The 26966-nt window shown below is 48.8% G+C and overlaps 1 protein-coding gene across 17 annotated transcripts in view; it reads right to left on the reverse strand.

Annotated features, from left to right (window-relative positions):
- NPHP4 (nephrocystin 4) overlaps nt 1–26966 on the reverse strand; it is a 127541-nt gene that overhangs the window by 80922 nt on the left and 19653 nt on the right. For all 17 annotated transcript variants that reach the window (XR_012129944.1, XM_073233095.1, XM_073233099.1 and 14 more), the window contains 6 exons: nt 26443–26615; nt 25298–25362; nt 17939–18094; nt 3967–4103; nt 1736–1917; nt 913–1039 (listed from right to left, as the gene is read on the reverse strand). Coding sequence is in view for 16 of the 17 variants with exons in the window: in XM_073233095.1 (XP_073089196.1) it covers nt 913–1039; nt 1736–1917; nt 3967–4103; nt 17939–18094; nt 25298–25362; nt 26443–26615 (840 nt within the window). In the remaining variant the exon portion in view is untranslated. The remainder of the gene's footprint in view (nt 1–912; nt 1040–1735; nt 1918–3966; nt 4104–17938; nt 18095–25297; nt 25363–26442; nt 26616–26966) is intronic.

Genomic DNA, 26966 nt, shown 5'->3' on the forward strand with positions numbered 1-26966 from the left:
CTCCATGCATCCAAGCCTATTCACACACAGTTGCATTTTAGCTGAAACTTCTGGTAATAAATAAAGAAAAGCAGAACTGGGAACAGCTTCATTAACATGACTGTGACTGTGTGTTCACTCTAATCAGAATACCAGCCTCTAGACTTGCTCACCTGAGGAGGACTCTGAATTACACCGCTTGAGGACGTCGGAGAAGTCAGGTGGCTGCCCAGAGCAGGTCAGAGAACAAACAGCGCGCAACAGGCAACAGCCCACTCCCCTGAGGCTCACCCCAGCACCCGTTATCCGGCCTTGCACTGCACCAGCGGCACAGCGCCTCTGCAGGACCAACTACTGCAGAAGGTGTCTTGTTAGCCTTTTTTATTTTTAATTTATTTATTAAATTGACATTTGCTTCCTCAAACACAACACTGAATCTTAAGAACAGTATGATCTGAGTTTTCCAAAGAATCTATATCCATGATGTAACTGGTGTCAATGTGGTATTTCTTCCAACTGGATCCTATAAATTCTTACTCAGTTACGATACACGCATTTATATAAAGTCCCAATAAGAAAATATCCATCACTTGTGCAAACTCAAGCTTTACTACACTTAATGTCATGGTAAAACCACATTAAAATGGTCTCTTTTCAAAGTCATTATCAAGTTGATCATGATGAGTTAGTGTATCAGGATGCCTACTGACCACCCTCAGCAGCAGGATGCCCTGTTACCATAAAGACAGGAAATGATCATAACAAAGCTATCACCGGGCAGAAGCATTTTCTAGAATCATATTCTGTAATTGTTATCCATTTTGTGAATAATAATTACAGTGCTTTTAACAGGAAAAAGTGTTAATGGCAACTATGTGTGCTCTCAGTGCACAGCCACCACGGGGGGACCTGAAACGAAACGCTGGCTCTTACGTTGCTGCCCACTCCTGACGGGCTGCTGAACGCGTACTCCAGCTGGAAGACGACGGCGAACGCGGGGTGGCAGACCATCTCAGGCAGTCGGAGGTGGCTTCTCAGAACCAGAGCCTGGTTCCCAGGGCTGGTTCAAGAACACAGAGCAGAGGCACATCAGGCCTGGCAGCCGCTGCCCTGCACCCACCTGCGCCACCGCCAGCTCCCCCCAGTCACGGCGCTGCTGGAGCAGCAAGTCCCCCAGCAACGCCACGAGCTGTTCTGTGCATTTGGCCCCCAAGATATTCCCCAAACCAGAGCCTGTTTTTAGGTGCCACACCAACACTTTTCCAAAGTGCCAGGCATGTACCAGGAGGTGGAATGATACGGCCAGGTCTCCAGGGAGGCGCCTCCTCTACAACCAGCCTCAGCCCAGCTCCGCATGTGACACCCCTCAGAGTTGTCCCTGATTCTCACTTGGGAGGCACAGGACTGAGACAAGTGGCAAAACCCCTGGCTCTCCATCACATGTGGAGCTGATCACAGGGCACATCTGGAAGAAAACACGCCAGGGTCTCCCCACACCCTAAGCAGCCACAGCTGGAATAGAATGTAATGCAAACCCCAAAAATGTCACAGCACAAAATCAGGATTCTCCAGCCTTTCAACATTGAGCTCTGCTCCCAGTGGCACAACTCAGCAAGAGAAACAAAGGCACCGGGGAGAAGCCCCAGCTGGGTGAGCGCACACCTCACGTGCAGGAACTTCATTGCACTTTGATCCCAGGCCCACTCACAGCTCCTAATTCCACAGGGGCCATGACTCAAGACCCCGGGGAGAATACCTGGCCTTCGAAGAGGAGCCAACCTTCCTGTTGAAGCTAGCAGAACGCGTCAAGGCCACTGCCATCTCAGGTACGAGCACCACCACCTGCGGCCTCTGCACGAAGCCCAGACCGTTGTGCACACCCACACACAGGCGCCGCTCCAGGATGTCCAGGGCACTGCCGTCCGGCAGGCCGTCCCCCTAGAAAAAGCACATGGCAGGCAGAGTGAGTCCCTGGGCAGAAGGGGAAGGACACTCACAGGCAGAGGCACACAGAAAAGAGGAACCACAGCAAAAGTTTCAGACATGTCCTGGTCAGATGGTGCTCAGCGAAAATGAGTCCAAGCAATAAATAAGCAATGGAGCCAGAACCAGGTGGCCTTAGGCATTTTCTAGACAAGTTTGGGGCCTCCTCCCTCGGCATGGACTTCCCGGGGTCACACACACCCGGCACACCACACCCCTCAGACGTCTGAATCACCAGACTCTCGCTCCAGGTTTCCAGGGCTGAGCCACAATCCTCAAGATGCAGCAAACTAGCAACCAGGGACTCTGGCTCCTCTAACAGAGCCCAGGGTACAAGGCACAGGAGCCCGCCACCCCCAAGGCAGGGCAGGCAGTGACAGAGGCGCCCCCTCCCCTGGACTCGGACTTTGGAGACTTGGGGTGGAAGGGGCAGGAGGAAGAGGGAGCATATTTAGGCAGTAAGTCATAAACCAATAAAAATGGAATCTGCCCCAAAGTGATCAATGGATATTGAAGTGTTTCATCTTAACAAAAAATATACAGGCGCTCTAACAAATGAGCAAGGATATTCCTCCAGGCTACTATTGTTTATTAAATTATGTGATCATTGCAAAATGATCCCTGAATTTTCAGGTTTTCTTCACTGGCCATTAATCAAGCTGAACAGACCTAAATTCAGCCTATTAGTCTTTGAATAATGAAAATAAAACGATAGAGATAACTATCTACCAGTTGGATAGGAACTAAAATACAAAGACAGTAAAAATACACAGGTGATTTTTATGGGAATACATAAAATTCAACAATGGTACTCTTAAAGCATCTATCCTCATACAACCCACTCAGCAATAAAGACGCAGCAGGAGCCACAGCAAGGACACGCACGCTGCTCCTTCGGTCCTCTCTTCTCTCTGGTTCATGTGATTCTCGTTCACGAGACTACATTATGTGGAAACGTGTTTTCAGGAAGGGGCAGAGCGCAAACAAGAGCAGCTTGTTCCCGTGTGCATGTGCGTAGCTACCGTTTGCTGACTTCGCAGACTACTAACTAGCATGGGCTCCAACTGATTGCATCATTCATGTTCACAACAAGTAAATAGTAAAGCCCTACTGTGTGCCGGCATTATCTCAAGCACATCAGGCACAGAGACGAGCCAAATCGAGTCCTTGTCCACTTGCCCCACAGCCAGTGCAAATACCCCACCGAGGGACCGACAGTAAACCAGCAAACAGATAAGGAAAGCAGGTGCTCTCAGAGAGGGCCAGGCACCTGCAGAAAGGAGGCAGGGGAGTGTGCCAGAGAGAGCGCCTGGTGCAGCCTCGGTGGCACAGCCAGGGCAGCCTGCCAGAGCAGCCTCGTGGCACTGAGCATGGGCCTGAGAGGAGTCTGCAAGCGTCCAGAAAACCCATGAACAGCCAAGTGAGCTCTGCATTCAAAGGCCCGTGGTGGGAACAAGCTGCCACCCCCCACAAGGCAGGGACAAGGCAACATCACAGCCACGGAAGCGCAGACGGGGTGCCATCCAACCACCCAGCGAGAACTGCGGGTGCAGGCTTTCATATGGAGAGTTAGAGGCTGCGCCCGCTCACACAGGAGGCAGATGTGGCATGTGGGCACAGCGCCTCACCCAGAAAGCAGCCTGGATGGGGTAGGATGACTGATTTCTAGTCACCTCCCTAGAACAGGCCAAGTGTCTGCAAGATGTCCACTGTTTCGCTATTTTATGGGCTTCCCTATGCTCCTCTGGTGATTTAATTTACCTTTAAATGAGAACTGTTTCAAGATGTGTCAAGATTAATGCTAATTAATGTCTCAGGAACAGCACCTCCAAGTCACCATCAAAGCTCGGACAATGTCCTAGTGCCCCTCTTCAGCCACGAAATGAGGGAAGACACAGGACCGTGTCACAGCGCTGTGCCCCACGTCGGCCGCAGAGAGGCCAGCGGCTCCCTGGCTCTGCGCTGCCGTCTGCATCCCTGCTGCTGACTGAGCTCCGACTGTACCTCCCGGAAGTGATCACTGATGAGCAGCTCCAGAAGCTCCTGCTCAAATCTCTCAAGGGAAGGGTACAGCGTGAAGAACACGTCATCCAAGTGCCATGTGACAGACTTCTGGAGGCGAGGCTTGCGGAGGGCATCTCCTGAAATGAGAGGCGGCCTTCATCTGTGGAAGGAAAACTACCCGGCCACTCGCGGCCAGGCGGCAGTGAGCGTGCGCACAGCCCTCGGACAGAAAGCCCCATCAGGGCCCACCTCCTTCAGGCAGAGGCACACGTGATTACACAAACACAAATTTCCTCTGCAGTCCAAATTCTACCCCAAAACTCCAGGAACAAATTCTGTCACTCAGCAATCCAAAGAACAGATTACGGAGTGCACAACAAGGGCTGCTCCCGTCAGTCTGGTTTCCCTTTATCACTTACACAGCCAACGGTGCCATTTCATACCGTATCACATCTACTTGGATCATTTGGAAACATGCAGGAATGCTCATGAGCATGCTGGGGCAACGGGCAGGCCACAGGCTGGGCTGGCACCGCCAAACAGAAGCCCCCTCCTGATTAAGAAGCACGTGGACGCCGAGCCTCACGAGGACAGAGGGCACGGTGGTTCCTGGCATCTAGCCCAGACATGCAAAGCCTTGCCTGCGAGAGGGGACGACAGGTCTGTTCAGGGAGGCCTTCTCCATGGCTGGAGCAGCACGGGAGGAAGAGGGCAACTGCTTTCTGACAAACCCAGAACCCGCAGGCTCTGCCCTGTGTGTCCCTATCATTGTGATCTTTCCAGTTCTGGTCCTCTCTGTCTCTTCCTAAGTTGTTACAATTATTAAAACATTAGGTACAAAGTCTTAGATTTTAGAGCCAATTCTAAAGTTTAAAAAATGGACCTAAGACGCAGCACTGACAAAGCAAAGAACACTATGTTACTGACGGGCTGCAAGTCGGTATAAAGGCAATGTTGTCTTTGCCTTCGTGTGTATCAAGAGCCTTGAAAATATCCACATCCACCTTTTGCCCCAGGAGTTCCCAATTTTAAATTCAAAATAACCCAAGATGGAAGCAAAGTAGATTCTCAGTATGTGAGAATACTCATTAGAACATTATTTGTAGCAGGGAAAATAAGAAGCAACGAAACATTCAGTAACAAAGGAATGGTAAGTAAACTATTGTTCATCCACATGAAAAGAGAACAAAGGTCATATTGTCAAAGATTATTTAATTGTCAAAAAATAATCATGATATTGCAGGTAAAAACAACACAGAAAACTGCATTGGTCCATTTGACGCTAATTTTATGTAAAATTATCTGCAGTTGCACGCAAACATGTGTATCTGCAGCAGGGACCTCTACGGTTTTATAAGTCTTCCCAACACAGACATCATGACGTTCATTGCTTCTGAGCAAGGTTGTATATTCCTTTCAAAACTTTAAAAAAAAAGTGTTTAAAGCAGGTCAGTTGAACGAGAACCAACTAACAGTACAGGCGCCATTATTCTAGATCGCCCAAAGTGGAAGCAGCCCAGTGTCCACGGACAGACACGTGGGCCAGCAAATGGGTCCACCCGCTGGAGTATCACTCAGCCTTGGAAAGGGAGGGGATTCTGACACACGGATGAACCTTGAGGACATTGGGCTAAGTGAAACATGCCAGTCACGAAAGGACAACTCGCAGCTGACTCCACTTGTATGCGTTACTCGAACAGTCAAACTCAGACAGAAAATGGGATGGCCGGTGCCAGGGGCTGGGGAGTTAATGTCTGATGGGGCAAGAGTTTGAGTTTTGCAGTATGAAAAGTTCTGCAGGCGGCCAGTGGTGATATTTGCAAAACAAAGTGAACGTACTTACTGCCACTCAACTGCACCTTAAAATAGATAAAATAGTAAACTTTATGTCTATCTTACCACAATTTCTTCTTAAAAGTGCGGAAATCCATAAAGTGCAACCTTTCATGAAGTGGCCCAGTGAGGGTCTGAAGCGCATCCTGAACTCAGACCTCCCATCACTGAGAGAAGCTGGGAGGGGCAGAGACACCAGCGCCCACGATCTGGTTCCTAGGGGTCCGCAAGGCAGGATCTCAGACTGTAAAGGAAGGGTCCCCAGCCAAAGGGTCCACCTCCCCCAGAAGCAGAGGCAGGAAGCCCAGGGCCTCCCCCCGTCAGGCTGGAAGCAGCATGGGGGTGTTCCTGGACGTCAGACTAGACAAGGCCACAAGGCCGCAGGACCCTCTGGTCACGGAGAGGAAGGACGGTTCTGAGCCGGGAAGGGGCAAGTGTGGAGGAGGCCGAGCACAGGAAGCAGAGAGAAGGCAGGGGAAGGGGGAAAGCTGTGCAGAGCTGTGCAGGCAAGCTCGGCGTCTCGGCGCCTCTGCATTAGCAGGCTGTGCTGCACCCTGGAAACCAGCTCGTGCACCCACACCAAAGGGCAGCTACCAGGGAGCCCGGTGCTTTTACCATGAGGCCGCTGCCTTTTCCCCAGGCTCTGAGCTACCCGGGGGTGGGTGTCTCCTGCTGTGCACGTGGCTTTAGTACAGAGGGACACGTGGCTGGTTACCAAACAAGTCTTGTGCTCTGGCCACTACACCATTGGCCAAAACAGCTGGTCAACAACTAGCAGTCCAGGCCTCTACAGGCAGGGGACAGCAGCCCTCCAGCTGTGTGTGCTCCTGGTGAGACACACACACACACACACGCACGCACGCACGCACGCACATACACACACACACACACACACCACACACAGGAGCCCCCAGCTCTCGGCAAGCCCTCCAGCTGTGTGTGCTCCTGGTGAGACACACACACACACACACACACACACACACAGGAGCCCCCAGCTCTCGGCCTTGACCATCTCACTCCACCCCCAACCAGGGCTTTCACCTCTGACCCCAGGTTCCCTATGCACCCCCCACCACTCACCTCGAGACAGAGAGCAGCCTGAGGCCTCTGCCCACTGAACGCCAGCTGCATCCGGTGTGCTCCACCTGCCAACCCTGTGCTGAGCAGCAAAGGCACCCTCACCCCAAACGGGCACAACCCCACATTTCACTTTCCCTTCATGCAGTGAGGATGTGCCGGATCCACAAACTGCTCACCTCCCCTAACTGGTCTCGTTTCTACAGCAACAGAAAGGAGGAACTTGGGCCTGCCACCTGGGCCTGCCCTCTCCCAGGATCTGCTCCCCGGAAGCAGGCGGCAGACCCCAGAGGCCTGTGTGGCCCACAAGCCAGAAGTTGTTCAGATGTTGAAAAAGCATCAGTGACAATGGAAAGATGCACACCAGCCACCTTTCTGCAGGCGGGTGAAAGCAGAAGGGAAACCCAGGGCTGAAGTCAACACATGCCATCCCGCCAAGAAGAGCCGCATGTTCACAGCCACTCCCAGCACAAAGGCCATGAGGCCCAGCATGAAAGCAGAGTACGAGAAGGTGCTGTGGGGAGGGGACAAGAGACCCAGAGACGGGCCCCGCACCAAAGGTCAGCGCCAAAGGTTAGAACCACGAGCGAGCGTGCAGCAGCTGGCAGCCAACAAAGACTGCTCACTCCCAGCCACTGGAAGGCCACAGCAGCTCAGAGCCCCAGCCGGCATCAGGGAGACGATGACTGGCTGGGCTGCAGAGAGAAGGGCAGCCTCACGGGCACAGCTGCACTGAGACACATGAATGGACAGTCAGCAAAGCAGGGCCCGGGCAGGAGTGGGGGCAGGCCTGACAGCTGGGCCATAGCACGGCTCTGGAAGGAGAGCCGGTATGCTTCCAGCCTTGGGCACCAACAAGCTATATATCCTGAAATAAGGGAGGGACAGGGAGCCTCCAGGGGCTCTGGAGCCAGGGCCTGGGTGCGAGCCTCAGCCCCGCTGGCGGCCCAGGGCAGGTTCTCTCCCTCAGGTTCTAGCCCTGTTTCCTCGGCTGGGAAAAGGTGACAGTGCTCCCCCAGGACGCTGCTATAGGACCCACAGAACTAATACTGCCCCCGCAGTGACCTGTGCACACTGAACACTGCTCCCGGGGAAAAAGAGTGCACATCCCTCTCACCCTGGGGACAGTCTGACGTCCTCTACACAGCCCAGCCTGGCAGACTCCGGTCTCTCTGTTTCACAAAGGACATGTTAGGTGACCTGCCCAAGGCCGCCCCACTGACAGGCGCCAGAGCTGGGACTCAGCCCATCCAAGCACCCCTTTCAGCTCCGTCCCCTGGGCATCCCGACGGACAGCTGAGACAAGGACAGGTGACACCGTGCTTGACCTCAGCTGGGATCCTGCATGTGGGAGAGTCCAATACTTAAGCTGCGAAGCACGGCCCCACGAATGACAGGGAAAGCCCCATGAGTACTGATTTGGGGGATACAAACTTCAGGGAATGGGCAGATTCACAAACACAGAAGCCACCAATCGTGAGGCTGAGCTGCACAGAGCATGTGACTGCAGGAACTCAGCAGGTCCCCAGGGCGCCAGCTTTGTGGAAATGGGGGTGGGGTGCAGAGACAGACACCCAGGCCCAGCACGCGCCACTGCGGCAGCCTACCCCGGCAGGACCGGGCCATCCTCGCCGACCACCAGGCTACACGCTGTCACAGAACACAAACTGAAGGAGTGAGGACAAAGGCCACGTCCCTTAGGAAGGTCCTCGTGGTGCCACAGCTCCGGGGACAACAAGCCAGCAGAGGGAACGCGTCACGGGTATCTGGAAGGCGACCGAGCCCAGTGCTTCTCACGTGGCCCCAGCTGGACAGGAAGCAGGCTTAGCACAGCTCCACACACCAGGTGGCCCTGGGCCCACGGCCGTTAGCGTCAAGAGCTGTGACCCCAGCGTCACAGAGAGAGGCAAGGAGCCCCTCGCACAGAAGTCAGCTGGGCCGGGAGGAGGCGCTTCCACCTGGAGACCAGACTGAGGAGCCACCGCTGCAGGGGGTGGGACCTTCAGGAGCCTGAAGGGCCAGAGGCAGAGCAGGACTGGGCATCATCCAGCCAGCCTAGAAGGCCACGTCGTGTAAAAAGCATGGGCTCTGGAAAAAGGTGACCCAAGAACCCATCTGTGGGCAAGTCCCAGCAGTGTCCCCATTTCACGTAGGAAAACAGCAACAGAAGGTCGGAGAGGTCAGGGAACCCCGGCTCACGCCATGGCCAGCAGTGGAGCCGCATTCACAGGGGCCTGTCAGCCTCCCAGAGCCATGAGCAGGCCTCCCCCCACCCCTGCCAGCACCACCGGGAACACAGCTTGGTCATTCAAACTGTCACCCATTCATTCATTCACCCAACCCCCCCAACAGCACTGGGAAAGACAGACAGGGCCCCGCCTCTGCAGAGCCGACTTGTGGTGGCGGCAGCTCCTGACCCTGGTGTGCTGCAGCTGTGCCTGGCTTTCATTTACCTGTCGCCAGATCTTCGGGTGGGAACGCAATTCCCAATAACCGCACTGCTCCTACAGGAAAACAAACCCCACTTCACGATAATCCATTGTACTCGGGGCTCCCACAAATTCACTGCAGAGAAAGTGGGGATTCCCAGCGCTTCTAACAAGCAAGAAGCCACTTTGCTAGTCCATCCTTCAGGGAAGCACTTGGAAACACCCCAAGTGACCACCCCCACTTGGCCCTAACAGGGCCCCACCCAGAGGGGGCACCACGTGGCAGAGTGGAAGGTCCACCATCCAGTGAGGCAGCCCCCAAGCAGCTCCACTGACCAGGGTAACAGATGAGGAAGCTGGGCTGTCAGGTCACCCTGGGCAGGGTGGGGGCACAGCAGGACCCAGCGCCCACCCAGCCCCCTGCAGGGGCACATTCCCAAGCACAAGCATACAGGAGGGCCGGACAGGGCCTTCTAGAAGCCTGCTGGTGCTCTCAGAATGGAATGGCCATTCAGACTAGCCAAACAGGTGAGCTGAGACCATGTGCCCCAAACAAAGGGACAGCAAGGACCATAGCAAGGGAAGGAAGTAGGGAGGCAGGGATGGGGTGAGGGTGGATCTCTGAGGCACAGTGAAGAGCTTAGAGCCCCCACAGGCCTGCGGGTCAGGGAGGATGTGATGAAGGCAGAGCGTGGGATGCAGGTCATAGAGACTGGCCCCGTGGCAGGGCCCGCTCAGTGGCAGCCTTTCTCTGCCTCTCTGCCAGGCACACACCACTGCCACCCACACAGTTCCCAGACCCATCCCGAAGCACCACAGCCACCAAGCCACCTCAGAGAAGGCAGCCTGTGAACACTGACATGGAGGGCAGCTTCACTGAGGGCCCCCAGAGGCCTGGCCCCTCCCCAGACGCTGCCAGTCTCAGCCATGCCCAAACCTAGCAGGGACCAGTGGTGGAGCACGCCGCCTGCTTCGGATGCTTCTGGGGATCAGCCCATCCAGGGGAGTGTTCCCAGGTGGATGTGAGACTCCCGCTTTCCTCTGATCTAAAAGCACAGTGAGAAGAGGGCCCGGGAGCCCCCGCACCCCCCTGGCCCCATCGGGAAGCCTCGGCCCGGACTCCTCTCAGTCCCAGCGTTGGCCTGTGGCCTCAGGGTCCAGTTACAGGAAATGGGCTTCTGACTTATGTCTGACAAGTGCCCACAGCACCCAGCAGCTTTATGCAGTCTCTGCGCTCACTCCAGGGCAGGACCATCCACTGACCCGAGCCATCTCCGGCGGTCCTGGGCCAAGAAGGCGCCCAGCCCCTCCTCACCCAGCATCCCGTCCTCCCAAGACTGCCCCACACAACAGAGGCAGCACACAGCTGGGTGTCTGACCGGCCCACAGATCAGCAGCCACCAGCACAGACCAAGGAGTCCTGCACTGAGCCTGCTCCAGGCCAGGGCATGGGGGCCCTGTCCTCAGCTTTTGGGAGCCACGGTCATTCACCGCATGTCGATGCAGCTGCCCGCCATCCAGGCTGGTCAAACAGAAGCAACGGGAAAGGTGGGAACCTCATAAAGAACAGAGGCAACAGGACAGAGGCTGGACGGGTTCCCCAGGTGCAAGGAAAAGAAATCATGGCATCAGCAGCATGTGCCAACCTGGGTAGTTCTGAGCACCTCCCTCTATGAGTTGCCCAAGGACCTGCCTCTCTTGTGGGGAGTGACAGTCACCAGAAGAGCCAGAATCAGGAGCTGTCAGTTCTAGTCATTCCCAAGCTGAAAGTTACTCTTAAAAATTCAATCCTCACACAGATGAGTACGAGTCACACTGGGGGGACAGGAGTAAGATCAGCAGGTGCACTGACGTCAGTGTCCAAGCTGTGACATCGGGCCGCCGTTTGTGGGACACTGGGCAAAGAGCGCACAAGGGCAGGCTCCACTATTTACTAAAACCACATGGAAATCTAGGTGGACCTCAATAAAATTTTCAATTAAAAACAACTCAATCCTCCCTTTTTGTGGCATTTTACAAATGAACAAATACCAATGTCCCAAAATGGCATCAAAATAAAATCCAGGAGATAGAATTAAAGATGGTGGTGTGAGAGGTGAAACAGAAACCTCCTCCCAAAACCACATATAATATGGAAATACATCTAATCCTGAAAGAGCAACAGGAAAAAAGGCTGCAGCAGACTGTCTACACCTGGGGAAACAGCACACCTCAAGGAAAAGGGTAAAGTACCAAAGCCATGATCTGGAGGGATCCAAGCCCTTCCCCCACACCAGCACACCAGAAGGAGAAAAAGAAACAGAGCAGAGAGGGGGTGGAGGCCTAGGACTGCTGAACACCCAGCCCTGGAGATCTGCTCTGGGAGCACGAACCTACATTACATGGTGCTCTGGAGATTAGTGGGGTTGGAAAACTAAGACAGGCAGAGTATTTGGAGAGACTGAGATTCCAGGCACTTGTGGAAAACAGGAATCTACACCAGCCGCTCTGGGACAAGGCAGGCAGTCTGACAGACTTCCTAACAGCAAGAGGGCTGCTAAAGGGGCAAGGACTGCACAGAGCTTGCTGCTCTGTCTTACACCAAGACATGTAATAATTAAAATGGCAAAGATCAAGGATAAGAACAGAGTATTCAAAGCAGCCAGAGACAGAAAAAAGATCACACACAAAGGAAAACCCATCAGGCTATCATCAGACCTCTCAACAGAAACCTTACAGGCCAGAAGGGAGTGGCATGATATATTTAATGCCATGAAACAGAAGGGCCTCGAACCAAGAATGCTCTACCTGGCAAGATTATCATTTAAATTTGAAGGAGGGATTAAACAATTTTCAGATAAGCAAAACCTGAGAGCATTTACCTCCTGCAAACCATTTCTACAATGTATTTTGGAGGGACTGCTAGAGATGGAAGTGCTCCTAAGGCTAAAAGCTGTCACCAGAGGAAATAAAACCACAGTAAAGGAAGCAGACCAATTAATTGTTAAGCAAATGCAAAATCAAATCAACTACCCCCAAAGTCAGTTAAGGGATAGACAAAGAGTACAGAATGTGATACCTAATATATAAAGAATGGAGGAGGAAGAAAAAGGGGGAGGGGGGAAGAACCTTTAGATTGTGTTTGTAATAGCACACTAAGTGAGTTAAGTTAGACTCTTAGATAGTAAGGAAGTTACCATGGTAACCATGAATCTAAACCCTGCAATGGCAACAAGTATATACCTATCAATAATCACCCTAAATGTAAATGGTCTGAACGCACAAATCAAAAGACATAGTCACTGAATGGATAAAAAAAGCAAGCCCAGGCTATATGCTGCCTACAAGAGACTCACTTCAAACCCAAAGACATACACAGACTAAAAGTAAAGGGATGGAAAAAGATTATTTCATGCAACTAATAGGGAGAAGAAAGCAGGAGTTGCAGTACTTGTATCAGACAAAATAGACTTCAAAACAAAGAAAGTCACAAGAGAAAAAGAAGGACATTACATAATGATAAAGGGGTCAGTCCAACAAGAGGATATAACTATTATATAAAGGAAAAGTCACTAAGGACGCCACGGAAATACAAAGAATTATTACAGAATACTATGAAAAATTATATGCTAACAAACTGGATAACCTAGAAGAAATGGACAACTTTCTAGAAAAATACAACCTTCCAAGAGTGACCCAGGAAGAAACAGAAAATCTAAACAGACCAATTGGCAGCAGTGAAATTGAATTGCTAATAAACTACCTAAAAACAAAAACCCTGGACCAGATGGCTTCACTGCTGTATTTTATCAGACATTTAGAGAAGACCTAATACCCATTCTCCTTAAAGTTTTCCAAAAAGTAGAAGAGGAGGGAATACTCCCAAACTCATTCTATGAAGCCAGCATCATTCTAATACCAAAACCAGGCAAAGACACCACAAAAAAGAAAACAACAGACAAATATCCCTGATGAACACAAATGTAAAAATACTCAACAAAATATGAGCAAACCAAATTCAAAAATACATCAAAAAGATCATCCATCATGATCAAATAGATTTATTCCAGGGATGCAAGGATGGTACAATATTCAAAAATCCATCAACATCATCCACCACATCAACAAAAAGAAGGACAAAAACCACACGATCATCTCCATAGGTGATGAAAAAGCATTTGACAAAATTCAACACCCATTCATGATAAAAACTCTCAACAAGAATTAGGCTTGGGGTTGATTAATGATTGTGCATTGAGTCCCCTATACGGAATTTTATTGTTGTCAACAACCATTTGATCAATAAATATGAGAGATGGCCTCTCAAAAAAAAAAAAAAACTCTCAACAAAATGGGTATACAGGGCAAGTACCTCAACCTAATAAACACCATATATGACAAACCTATAGCCAAGACCATACTTAACAGTGAGAAGCTGAAAGCTTTTCCTTTAAGATCAGGAACAAGACAAGGATGCCCACTCTCCTCACTTCTATTCAACATAGTACTGGAGGTCCTGGCCATGGCAGTCAAATAACACAAAGAAATAAAAGGCATCCATATTGGTAAGGAAGAAATTAAACTGTCACTGTTTGCAGATGACATGATATTATACATAAAAAACCCTATTGAATCCACTCCAAAACTACTATCTGAATTCAGCAAAGTTGCAGGATACAAAATTAATACACAGAAATCGGTTGCATTCCTATACACTAACGATGAACTAGCAGAAAGAGAAATCAGGAAAACAATTCCATTCACAATTGCATCAAAAAGAATAAAATACCTAGAATAAACCTAACCAAGGAGGTGAAAGACCTATACCCTGAAAACTACAAGAAATTCATGAGAGAAATTAAAGAGGACACTAATATATGGAAATAAATCCCACGCTCTTGGGTAGGAAGAATTAATATTGTCAAAATGGTCATCCTGCCTAAAGTAACTTACAGATTCAGTGCAATCCCTATCAAAATACCAACAGCATTCTTCAACGAACTAAAGCAAATAGTTTTAAAATTCATATGGAATCACAAAGGACCCCAAATAGCCAAAGCAATCCTGAGGAGGAAGAATAAACAGGGGGATTACGCTCCCCGACTTCAAGCTCAACTACAAAGCCACAGTAATCAAGACAATTTGGTACTGGCACAAGAACAGACCCATAGATCAATGGAACAGAATAGAGGGCCCAGATATAAACCCATACATATTTGGACAATTAATAGATGATAAAGGAGCCATGGACATACAATGGGGAAATGACAGCCTCTTCAACAGCTGGTGTTGGCAAAACTGGACAGCTACATGTAAGAGAATGAAACTGGATCATTGTCTAACCCCACACACAAAAGTAAACTCGTAATGGATCAAAGACCTGAATGTAAGTCATGAAACCATAAAACTCTTAGAAGAAAACATAGGCAAAACTCTCTTGAATATAAACATGAGCAACTTTTTCCTGAACACATCTCCTCAGGCAAGGGAAACAAAAGCAAAAATGAACAAATGGGACTATATCAACCTGAAAAGCTTCTGTACAGCAAAGGACACCATCAGTAGAATAAAAAGCCATCCTACAGTATGGGAGAACATATTCATAAATGACATATCCGACAAGGGGTTAACATCCAAAATACATAATGGATTTACATGCCTCCACACCAAAAAAGGAAATAACCCAATGAAAAAATGGGCAGAGGATATGAACAGACACTTCTCCAAAGAAGAAATTCAGGTGGCCAACAGGCACATGAAAAGATGCTCCACATTGCTAATCAGCAGAGAAATGCAAATTAAAACCACAATGAGATACCACCTCACACCAGTTAGGATGGCCAGCATCCAAAAGACAAACAACAAATGCTGGTGAGGATGTGGAGAAAGGGGAGCCCTCCTACACTGCTGGTGGAAATGTAAATTAGTTCAATCATTGTGGAAAGCAATACAGAAATACCATTTGACCCAGGAATTCCACTCCTAGGAATTTACCTAAAGGAAACAAGACCTCAGATTCAAAAAGACAGATGCACCCCTATGTTTATCACAGCACTATTTACAATAGCCAAGAAATGGAAGCAACCTAAGTGTCCATCAGTAGATGAATGGATAAAGAAGATGTGGTACATATACACAATGGAATATTATCCAGCCACAAGAAGAAAACAAATCCTGCCATTTGCAACAACATGGATGGAGCTAGGGGGTATTATGCTCAGTGAAATAAGCCAGGTGGAGAAAGACAAGCACCAAATGATTTCCCTCTTTTCTGAAGTATAAGAACAAAGCAAAACTGAAGGAACAAAACAACAGCAGACTCACAGACTCCAAGAAGGAACTAGCAGTTACCAAAGGGGAGGGATGGTGGAGGGTGGGTCAGGAGGGAGGGAGAAGGGGATTGAGGGGTATTATGATTAGTAGACGTGGTGTTGGGGGGTGGTCACAGGGAAGGCAGTGCAGCACAGAGAAGACAAGTAGTGACTGTGTGGCATCTTACTATGCTGATGGACAGTGACTTAGTGGGATATGGGGAGGACTTAACAATACGGGTGAATGTAGTAACCACATTGTTTTTCACGTGAAACCTTCATAAGAGTGTATATCAGTGATACCTTAACAAAAAAATTTTTTAAGTATTAAAAAAATAATAAATAAATAAATAAATAAATAGAAGCAGGGGCCTTAGCATCTGGGTTTGAATCCTGACTGTCATGGACTAAATGGGTCCATTTTTCCTATCTTCAAGCCTCAGTTTCCTTGCAGTGCTGTTCTGCATGTTAAACAGGTTTCTTTTCTCTGACGGTCACCAGGGGATCTGATGGCAGCTGTGCTCCAGTCCCTCCTCCGCAGAAGAGCGAGCGCCACTCCTGCCCGCACGAAGCCAGGCTCCTCCCACCCACGGGAGCTCTGCTCCCAGTGTCCCTGTTCATTTGTTTCAAACAACACAAACTGTCTTTAATTTTTTACAACTCTATAGGCAGCACCTGCATCCACTAGGCATCCCAGTGATGCACTGCTCTACACCAGGGGGCGAACAATTGACCAGAGGGCCTCAGATCCCTTCTGAAAACATGAACCTTAAGGAAAGGAGCTGAAATCATGCTTCTTTAATCCAAACTCCACTCTGAGCACCCTCCAGTCTGATCTAAGGTACGAGGAGCAAACGTGCGGACCGCCTATGCCCGAGCCCCTCTCCCACCACGCCAGGGATGACACAGAAGCGGCCCCATGCTGAGCCTTGGTATTTCAGCGTCTTCGTTACAGCTCCACCTTCACCGTCTGCCAAGTCACAAGGTGATGTATACACCACAGGCCCCAAGAACATGCTGCCTGAATACCCAGAATCTGGGGACAGGAAGACTTACATAAGCTGCTTCCAAGCAGGTGTGCAGCTAGGTTTAGGTTCTTAACAGCAGCACGTACCGCAGCGGGGCTAACAGGACCAGAAGACCCATGCCACCCACAGGACACCCCCGACGATGGAGCTGAGCCACCGACTCCTCACGAGGTCTAGAGCATTTCACATCAGGGCTCCGTCCCAGATGCTCACACCCAACGCCAAGTCCTGCTCCCCTGGAACGGAGCAGGGAGCCAGCCCACTCCAGACAGCGGCGCCAGCAGGGCCAGGTGGTGAGGGGCTGTGTGGTCCTTCCATTCTTCTGTGCGGCCAGACACTGGCCCCCAGAAGGGCCCCGAGGAGCACGAGGCCCAGGTCGTGAGGCCCATCAGCAGACCCTAGGGCCGCAGCCGGGAAGGGGCTGACCCAAATCTCCCCCTGGAGAATCAACTTGTAAACCACACCAAGACAGAGCGTGGAGCCCTTCACGTGACTTTCAGTTTTCAAAGACAATCAAGCATTGCACACCCATGTTCACAGCAGCACTATTCACGCCGGTCAAAAGGTGGGATGCTGATGGATGGGTGAGGAAATGTGGTCTATTCACACAGTGGAATATCACACAGCCTGAAAAGGAAGGAAATTCTGGCATGCTACACCACGGATGAACCTTGATGGCACAGAGCCAAATAAATTAAGCCAGTCACAGAAGGACAGACATTGCAGGATCCCACTTACATGAGGTCACCAGAGTAGCCTGTTCATAGAGATAGGAAGTGGAATGGTGGTCCCAGGGTGTGGGGGAAGGGAGAGGGGGAGGGAGTGTTTACCGGGCACAGGGTTCCAGTTTGGGAAGATGGAAAGTTCTGGAGAAGGATGGTGGTGGCTGCACAGCCATGTGCATGTACCTAATGGCCCTACACACATAAGTGAACTACACACTTAAAGATGGTTAAATAGTTTTATAACTATTTTGCCACAATTAAAAAATCACCATCATCAAGCCACTGATATGGTGGCCCAGGAAGGGTGAGCCCTGCGATGGTGGCTGTCCCGGCAGAGCCGTAAGGAACTATTTGTCTTATGAAAGCATGTCTGGAGGAAAGAAGACAGAAGTGACCCAAGGGATGTGAGGTAGGGCTTTGTGCAAACAGGGGTGGCACTGCCCTCCCCTCCCTCCCCATTCTCCCCACACACACCCCCAGGTTGTCTGCTGAGGGTGCCTGGCCACACCCGCCAGCCCGGCCCCACACAGCCCATTCCTGGGGAGTCTGACGTAACAGGCTCATGTACAGGGAAACAAAGCAGCCCTTACCATTTTCTCCGTGAGCTTCCAGGAGGCCAGGTATCTGCTGCAGACCAGACACCAGAAGGTTCTCGGGAAGAAGGTGGAAGGCAGGCTCCAGGAGCGGGTGCGGCTTCAGGGTATACTGCAGGCTGCAGTTCTCCATGAGGGTCATGTGCTTGTTTTCTGAGGGAGAAAACACTTTATGTGACAGCTGACGCCAAAGACACTTTCAGTCAAACCAGCCAATAAACTGAGTATCTTACGGAGAAACACCCCAAACAGGAAATACATTTTCTAGGGAGACAGAAATTGCTGCTACTTCAGCCAAAAAGGATTGATAGACTCAATCCTTAATAACTCTCTCTGATAAAACCGCAATGAAAGAGATACTTGTTTTTAACCCAACATAACAAGATCTCCTGCTCACCTCTTGCCCTGGAGCAGTGAGGTCCAGGCAGCGCTTGGGCCCCAGAATCCGAGGGAGGCTGGGAGGCACTCTGCACCAGGCCCGCCTCCCTCCCAGCCCCGCACCTGCGTCCGTCCGTCAGCCCTGCAGAGCTGCAGGGCTGAGCGCCTGGGGCCCACGGCCTCGAGACAACCCTGTCCACAAGTAGAGGCCACAGTTCTGGGATGGGAGAGATACAGGCACTTCAGCATGCCCAACACAGGGGAGAAGGGGGTCCAAACCCCCAGGGAGGGCGGGGTATGTGCTGAGGAGGTGGGACGCAGGGCAGCGTCCTGGAGAAAGTGACCACGGCGAGGAGCTGAGACCCAGAGCACTCAGGACAGTGAGGCGGCCCAGCAGGGTCGGGCCAGGAAGGGGCACGCCCCAGCGTCACAGGGCCCTGCGGTGAGAGGGGCCGCAGACGTGCCCTCCACTCATGCCCACCAAATGGCCCGTCCGACTTCCTCCACTGACAGGGGCTTCACCACCTCCTGGGCACGCTACGTGATTTCATGAGAAAAGGGCCTTCATTAGAAAAAGCAGTCCATGAAAACTGTATTTTTGACAACCACTCCAAATACCATATCTGCTTACTTTGGCATTTATATGCCCTGACAGGTGTTCTCCTGTGTGGCAGGTGGGAGAGCACATTGGTGCCACTACTGGGGAGGACAAGTGGGGATAACACAAGCCATGAGGGCAGAGACCTGCGGACCCCATGACTCCTCTGCAGCACTCATCCCCCTGACGCATGTGGACACGTGCAAAAGGGCCGATGGCTCCACAGCCATGCTTCCAGTCCTGTCCTTACAGAAGACCCCAAGCATCACCTAGCAAGGGACCGATTCCATGAGCCACAGAACAGCAACTCCACAAAACACCTCTCAGCCCCAGAAGAATAAGCAAGCGTTCAAGGTGATCCCATGAAACATCTCTAAGGTAAGTTGTTCTGGGGAAAAAGCAAGGTCTGTGATGAGTCCAAGGAGCACAAAAATAAGAAAGGGATGTGCACCCTTGCTTCTGGTCCAGGAAAGGCCCTGGAAGGGGCCCAGACGCTCAGAGAGCTGCTTATGGAGCAGGCAAGGGAGCTGGGCAGTGACAGGGGACCTTACAAGGGACCCTTTTATCCTTTAGAATACTTTTTAAATTCTGAATCATGCAAATGTATTATCCAGTCAAGAAAAACACCCAAAAGAACTAAGGGGAGAAACAGATTGCAACTCAATCATATCCAGGGACTTAAACAAACCACTTACATCAAGGGACAGATCAACCATTCGAAATGGAATTTGTCTATTTTGTTTACAATCTCAAAGAACCAGCTCTTGGTTTCATTGATTTTTTTCCTATTGTTTTATTCTCTATTTTATTTATTTATGCTCTGATTCTTATTACGTCCTCCCTTCTACTAACTTTGGGTTCAGTAGAAGGAGGAAAGAAATAAGAAAACAGAGGCACTGAACAACACACTAAATCAGATGGACTTAAGAGATATACATGGAACATTCCACCCAAAAGCAGCAGGATACACATTTTTCTCTAGTGCACATGGAATGTTCTTCAGAGAAGATCACATAAAAAGAGCCTCAATAAATTCAAAGATATTGAATTTATCAAGCATCTTTTCAGATCTCAAAGGTATGAAACTACAAATAAATTACATGAAGAAAACAAAAAAACCACAAACACATGGAGGCTAAACAACATGCCTCTAAATAATCAATGAGTCAATGAACAAATCAGAGAAGAAATCAAGCAATACTCGGAGACAAATGAAAGCAAAAATACAACAGTTCAAAATATGTGGCACACCACAAAAGTGGTTCTAAGAGGGAAGTACATGGCAATAACAGGCCTACCTAAGAAACAAGAACAATCCCATATGAACAGCCTAAACTCATAATTTAAGAAACTAGAAAAAGAAAAGCAAATGAAACCCAAAGATGGTAGAAGGAGGGACATAAAAAAGATCAGAGCAGAAATAAAATAGAGAAGAATAAATAGAAAAAAGCAACACCACCAAGAGCTGATTGAGAAGATAAACAGACAAACCTCAAGCCAGACTTATCAAGAAAAAAAGAAAAAAGACACAAATAAACAAAAATCAGAAATGAAAAAGGAGTAATTACAACTGACACCACAGAAATAAAAAGAATTACTAGAGAAGTCTGTGAAAAATTATATGCCAATAAACTGGACAAGCTAGAAGAAATGGACAAATTCCTAAAAAAAGTACAACCTTCCAAGACTGACCCAGGAAGAAATAGAAAATCTGAACAGACGTATTACCAGTAATGAAATTGAACTGATCATCAAAAAACTCCCTAAAAATAAAATGCGAGGTCCAGATGGCCTCATAGCTGAATTCTACCAGAAGACCTAATACCTATCCTTCCTAAAGTAATCCAAAAAATAGAAGACAAAGGAATACTTTCAAACTCATTCTATGAGGTCAGCATCACTCTAATACCAAAACCAGGCAAATACACTACAAAAAAAGAAAATTATAGACCAATACCCCTGATGAACACACATGTAAAAATCCTCAACAAATTAGCAAACTGAATTCAAAAATACATCACAAGGATCATCCATCATGACCAAGTGGGATTTATTCCAGAGATGCAAGTATAATACAATATTCATAAATTAAACAATGTGATACACCACAGTAACAAAGCAAAGGATAAAAACTATATGATCATCTCAATACATGCTGAAAAAGCATTTGATAAAATTCAACATCCATTCATGATAAAAACTGTCAACAAAATGGGTATTGAGGGGAATGTGTGCCTCAACATAATAAAGGCCATATACAACAACCACATACCTAACATCATACTCAATGGTGAAAAGCTAAAAGCTTTTCATCTAAGATCAGGAAAAAGACAAGGATTCCCACTCTCACCACTTCTATTCAACAAAGTACTGGAGATTCTAGCCACAGCAATCAGACAAAAGACAAAAGACATACCAACTGGTAAAGAAGAAGTTAAACTCTCACTATTTGCAGATGACATGATACTGTTAACAGAAAACCCAAAGACTCCACCAAAAAACTATGAGAACTAACAACTAGATTCAGCAAAGTTGCAAGATACAAAATCAATACACAGAAATCTGCTGCATTCCTATATACTAACAAGGAACTAGCAGAAAGAGAAATCAGGAAAACAATTCCATTCACAATTGCATCAAAAAAAATAAAATACCTAGGAATAAACCTAACCAAGGAGATGAAAGACCTATACCCTGAAAACTACAAGACACTCATGAGAGAAATTAAAGAGGACACCAATAAATGGAAATACATCCCATGCTCATGGATAGAAGAATTAATATTGTCGAAATGGCCATCCTGCCTAAAGCAATCTACAGATTCAATGTAATCCCTATCAAAATACCAACAGCATTCTTCAACAAACTATAACAAATAGTTCTAAAGTTCATATGAACCACAAAGGAACCCAAATAGCCAAAGCAATCCTGAAAAGGAAGAATAAAGCAGGGGGGATCTCGCTTCCCAACTTCAAGCTCTACTACAAAGCCACAGTAATCAAGACAATTTGGTACTGGCACAAGAACAGATCCATAGATCAATGGAACAGAATAGAGGGCCCAGATATAAATCCACACATATATGGACAATTAATATATGATAAAAGAGGCATGGACATACAATGGGGAAATGACAGCCTCTTCAACAGCTGGTGTTGGCAAAACTGGACAGCTACATGTAAGAGAATGAAACTGGATTACTGTCTAACTCCATACACAAAAGTAAACTCAAAATGGATCAAAGACCTGAATGTAAGTCATGAAACCATAAAACTCTTAGAAGAAAACATAGGCAAAACTCTCTTGAATATAAACATAAGCAACTTTTTCCTGAACACATCTCCTCGGGCAAGGGAAACAAAAGTATAAATGAACAAATGGGACTACATCAAACTAAAAAGCTTCTGTATAGCAAAGGACACCAACAGTAGAACAAAAAGGCATCCTACAGTATGGGAGAATATATTCATAAATGACAGATCCAATAAGGGGTAGACATCCAAAATATATAAAGAGCTTACATGCCCCAACAACCAAAAAGCAAATAACCCAATTAAAAAATGGGCAGAGGATATGAACAGACACTTCTCCAAAGAAGAAATTCAGATGGCCAACAGGCACATGAAAAGATGTTCCACATTGCTAATCATCAGAGAAATGCAAATTAAAACCACAATGAGATATCACCTCACACCAGTTAGGATGGCCAACATCCAAAAGACATGCAACAAATGCTGGTGAGGATGTGGAGAAAGGGGAACCCTCCTACACTGCTGATAGGAATGTAAATTAGTTCAATCATTGTGGAAAGCAGTATGGAGGTTCCTCAAAAACTAAAAACAGAAATACCATTTGACCCAGGAATTCCACTCCTAGGAATTTACCCAAAGAAAACAGGATCACAGATTCAAAAAGACATATGCACCCCTGTGTTTATCGCAGCACTATTTACAATAGCCAAGAAATGGAAGCAACCTAAGTGTCCATCAGTAGATGAATGGATAAAGAAGATGTGGTACATATACACAATGGAATATTATTCAGCCATAAGAAGAAAACAAATCCTACCATTTGCAACAACATGGATGGAGCTGGAGGGTATTATGCTCAGTGAAATAAGCCAGGTGGAGAAAATCAAGTACCAAATGATTTCCCTCATTTGTGGAGCATAACAATGAAGCAAAACTGAAGGAACAAAACAGCAGCAGACTCACAGAACCCAAGAATGAACTAACAGTTACCAAAGGAAAAGGGACTGGGGCGGATGGGAGGGGAGGGAGGGATAAGGGGATTAAAGGGTATTATGATTAGCACACATAATATGGGGGGGGCATGGAGAAGGCAGTACAGCACAGAGAAGACAAGTAGTGACTCTATAGCATCTTACTACGCTGATGGACAGTGACTGTAATTGGGTATGTGGTGGGGACTTAATAATAGTGGGGAATGTAGTAACCACAAGGTTGCTCATGTGAAACCTGAGCATAAGATTGTATATAAATGATACTTTAATAGTATAAAAAAAAGATATATGCACACTTATGTTTATTGAAGTATTATTTATAATAGCCAAGACATGAAAGCAACATAAGTGTCCATCAGTAGATGAATGGATAAAGAAGAAGTGGTACATGTACACAATGGAATACTATTCAGCCATAAAAAAGAAAGAAATCCTGCCATTTGCAACAACATGGATGGACCTGGAGGGTATTATACTCAGTGAAATAAGCCAGGCAGAAAAGGACAAATACTATACGATTTCACTTATTTGTGGAATCTAAAAACAAAACAAAACAGAATGAACAAAATAGCAGTAGACTCATAGACACTGAGAAATCACTGGTTGTTACCATGGCGGTTGGAGGGGGAGGTGAGGGGGATAAAGGGACACAAAAATCTCAATCATAATAAAAGCTGGTCATGAATAAGAGCCCAGGCCTCTACACAGACCTCTGACCCTGACATAATAAAAGATACAGTAACACAGCATGGAGAATACAGCCAATGGTTCTGTAACATCTCCTAATGTTGACAGCAACTGTACTAGAGGGGGGTGAGGATTTCATAATGTGGGTAATGGTGAACCCCTGTGTTGTATATTTGAAACCAATATAAATACTGTGCACCAACTATAAATTAATTTTTAAAAATTAATATAAGAAGAAAAAGAAAAAAACAAAGAAGAAAAATGTCTGTGAATTTTTGGAAAGGCCAGTGAAAAAACTGCTGGCCCTGGAGCAGCCCCTCCACAGGCCTCTCACTCTCACAGGGGCCACACAAACCCAACGGTGCCCAGAGCCGCGACCAGGAACAGACACGGCGGCCACGTGCGCTGTTGAAAACCTCCTCGTCCTAAGCGTACTTCAAATCGATGACTACATTCAAATGAGCAATAGCCTAACAGCCAATCTTTATCAACACAATTAAGTTTCTGACAGACCGTTTCTCGATCATGAGATTTTCACCAAATTCCTTGGGGATCAGAGGGGATGGGGTTGGTTTGATTTTTTAACACAGGCTCTTTGGCATACACAAAATTCCCATCACAGAGCCCGGCAACATCTGCTGAATACTCAGACCCCTGCACACCCCTCCCTGAGCCGGCACTGACCTCTGACCCTGACAGTCCATCCCCACTTCCACCAGCTGCCCCTTCTGACCATCCTCCAAACAGCTGGCAGCCAGAGTGGGCCATATGTCCCTCCTGGCCAGCTGTCCATCTGCTCAGGAGAAGCAGTCAAGGAGGCATGGCAGGAAGCCCCCCACTCTGCTCCAAAGCAGACCCCCTGGCCACTGGGAGTGAGGAAAGGAAGGAGCCCAGGCCACTACACACGACGGTGTTCCCCCAGAACATTCCTCTGCAGGTCAGCACAGCTGGAAGGCCTTGCCAGGTCGGAGCTAACCAACAGGATTCATAATCAAAGATTTCCTGCGATAGCTGGTGGCCAGTGATGGACAGCAACTCTTTCACCCAGTGGGCAAAGCTGTCACCCTAGAGGCAAGGAGGCCACCAGCCCTCCCCTAAGCAGCACCCACAGGGCCACATATCCCCACGGCCATCCTCACAAAACAATGCCCTTCTTTCAGGCTGTTTCAGTTCTTTAAATTCAGTCAAAAATCGAAGCCCAGGATACACTTTGCCCAAACTAAGCACAGTAGCTAAGCTGAGGATGGTTTACACAGAGAAAGATCACAGAGCAGGACTAGAAGTGGGTATTTTCAGAAGAGCTACAAAATGATATAAATTCTAAACATTTATATACACATAAATGGTAAGTATAAATAATACAAATAAAAATATAAATACAAGTGCTGCTCAGGACACTCAGACTTTTGCCACCAGCCACATCTCAGGCCAGCCAGGCCTCAACTCTTACGTTCTATGGGATCCTGGAGAAGTGGGTGCAGCAGAGCTCTGGGGGTGCCATGATACAGTCTCAACCTGCAAAACAAGAGCCAGGAATGCATGTCAGCTGCCTGCATCTTGCATTTAGTTATTAAAGGTCAGCTGCACGTCTCAAAAGGAAACACGAGGCCCCCCACCACCACCCCACCTCCTGGAGCCTTCTAAATGCCATACAATCATGCCCTCGATGCACTGGCCCCCACACCCTCCATACCCTGGGCCAAGCCCTTCCAGCATGCACACAGCACTGTCCTACCGCAGCCCCTTAAGGCCCAGGTGCCAGAAAACACCACCAGGGAAGTTTACACTGCTCTGAAATGTCCTAGGAAAAGACAAAGCTCGAGGAAGTCCCATGGGTGTGTATGTAGAGCAGCGGTCCTCAGTCAGATTGATGTTCCTCCGAGGGAACATCTGGTAATGTCGAGAGATACTTCTGCTCATCCAGCTGGGCTGGGAGGTGGTTCTGGCACCCAGGGGAGGGAGGCCAGCGATGCTGCCAGACATCCCACAACACACAGGGCGGCCCTGCAGCACAGACTTACCCAGCCCGGAATGTCAGTGGCGTCCAGGCTGAGAAACCCTGGCCGTGACATGTACACACTGACCTTGGCTGCAGTGCTTAGACACTTTCCCCATCCCGGTGCGTCCAGCTCCCGCATTGCACCTTCCCCACGGCTGATGCCCAACACTGTTTGTTGAGCAACTACCACCGCTTACTAGGTGCCTCTTTGTGAACAACACGCTGCTTCACACTCACGTGACCCTTGTGAGCTGCGTACTGTTATCCCTCACACACAGACAAGGAGCTCAGAGTCACGAGTTTAAATAACTAGCCCAAAACCCCACAGGGTTCAGGCAGAGCCCACAGCCATCTCACATCAAATCCCACACCCACGGCCAACACCAGTCTTCTCCGGCCTCAAGGACAACTCCTTGGCCTACTTAGAAATGGCAAACCCGGTTACGCCAGAGGGAAAAGCCTCCCACAGCATACGGCTATGAGCCCAGCACAACAGGAGTGCCAATGGGAGACTTTCCCTTTTGGCCAAGTGATGAATGGGTCAGTCACCAAGAGCAGTGCTGAGAAAACCCGGACACAGAAAAAAAGGCAGGTACCGTTTGTCCTGGGAGGCCGAGGTAGGAGATTCCGGGTTGTTGCTGAAGATCCGAAGAATTCCAAACCCACAAGACAAAGTTTGGAGGGTCCCATCCCGCTTTCTGCCTTCGATGACAACTTCTACGACAGCCACGATGTTAGGGTGGTTTAAGGACGTGTGAAAATACAAGGACTGCAAAACAGATGAGAAGCTAGAGGGTGGCTGCGTGTCTGCCCCCTGCAGCTCAGGGCGCAGGGAGGACCTAGGTGGGCGCCTTCCCTCCCCCCTCCACTGCCGTCCCCGCAGGGAAGTCCACGCCCCCTCTAGGGTGCCACGGAAGAGCGCAGATGCAGTGCGGTGACTCCTGGGAGGTGAAACCTGGTCTAACAGCTCCTTGCTCCAGAGCGGCCAACACCAGGACATCTGCTCTGGGAACTTTCCATCCACAAAAGTGCTGCGGCCAGGCCCTTGGGAGGAGAGCGGGGCTGGGGCGGCTCTCACCCGCCCCCACCCCCAGCAGGACCGTGCTAAACGGGCCCAAAG

Source organism: Manis javanica, chromosome 4 (genome assembly GCF_040802235.1).
Source record: "Manis javanica isolate MJ-LG chromosome 4, MJ_LKY, whole genome shotgun sequence".
Lineage (NCBI taxonomy): Eukaryota > Metazoa > Chordata > Mammalia > Pholidota > Manidae > Manis > Manis javanica.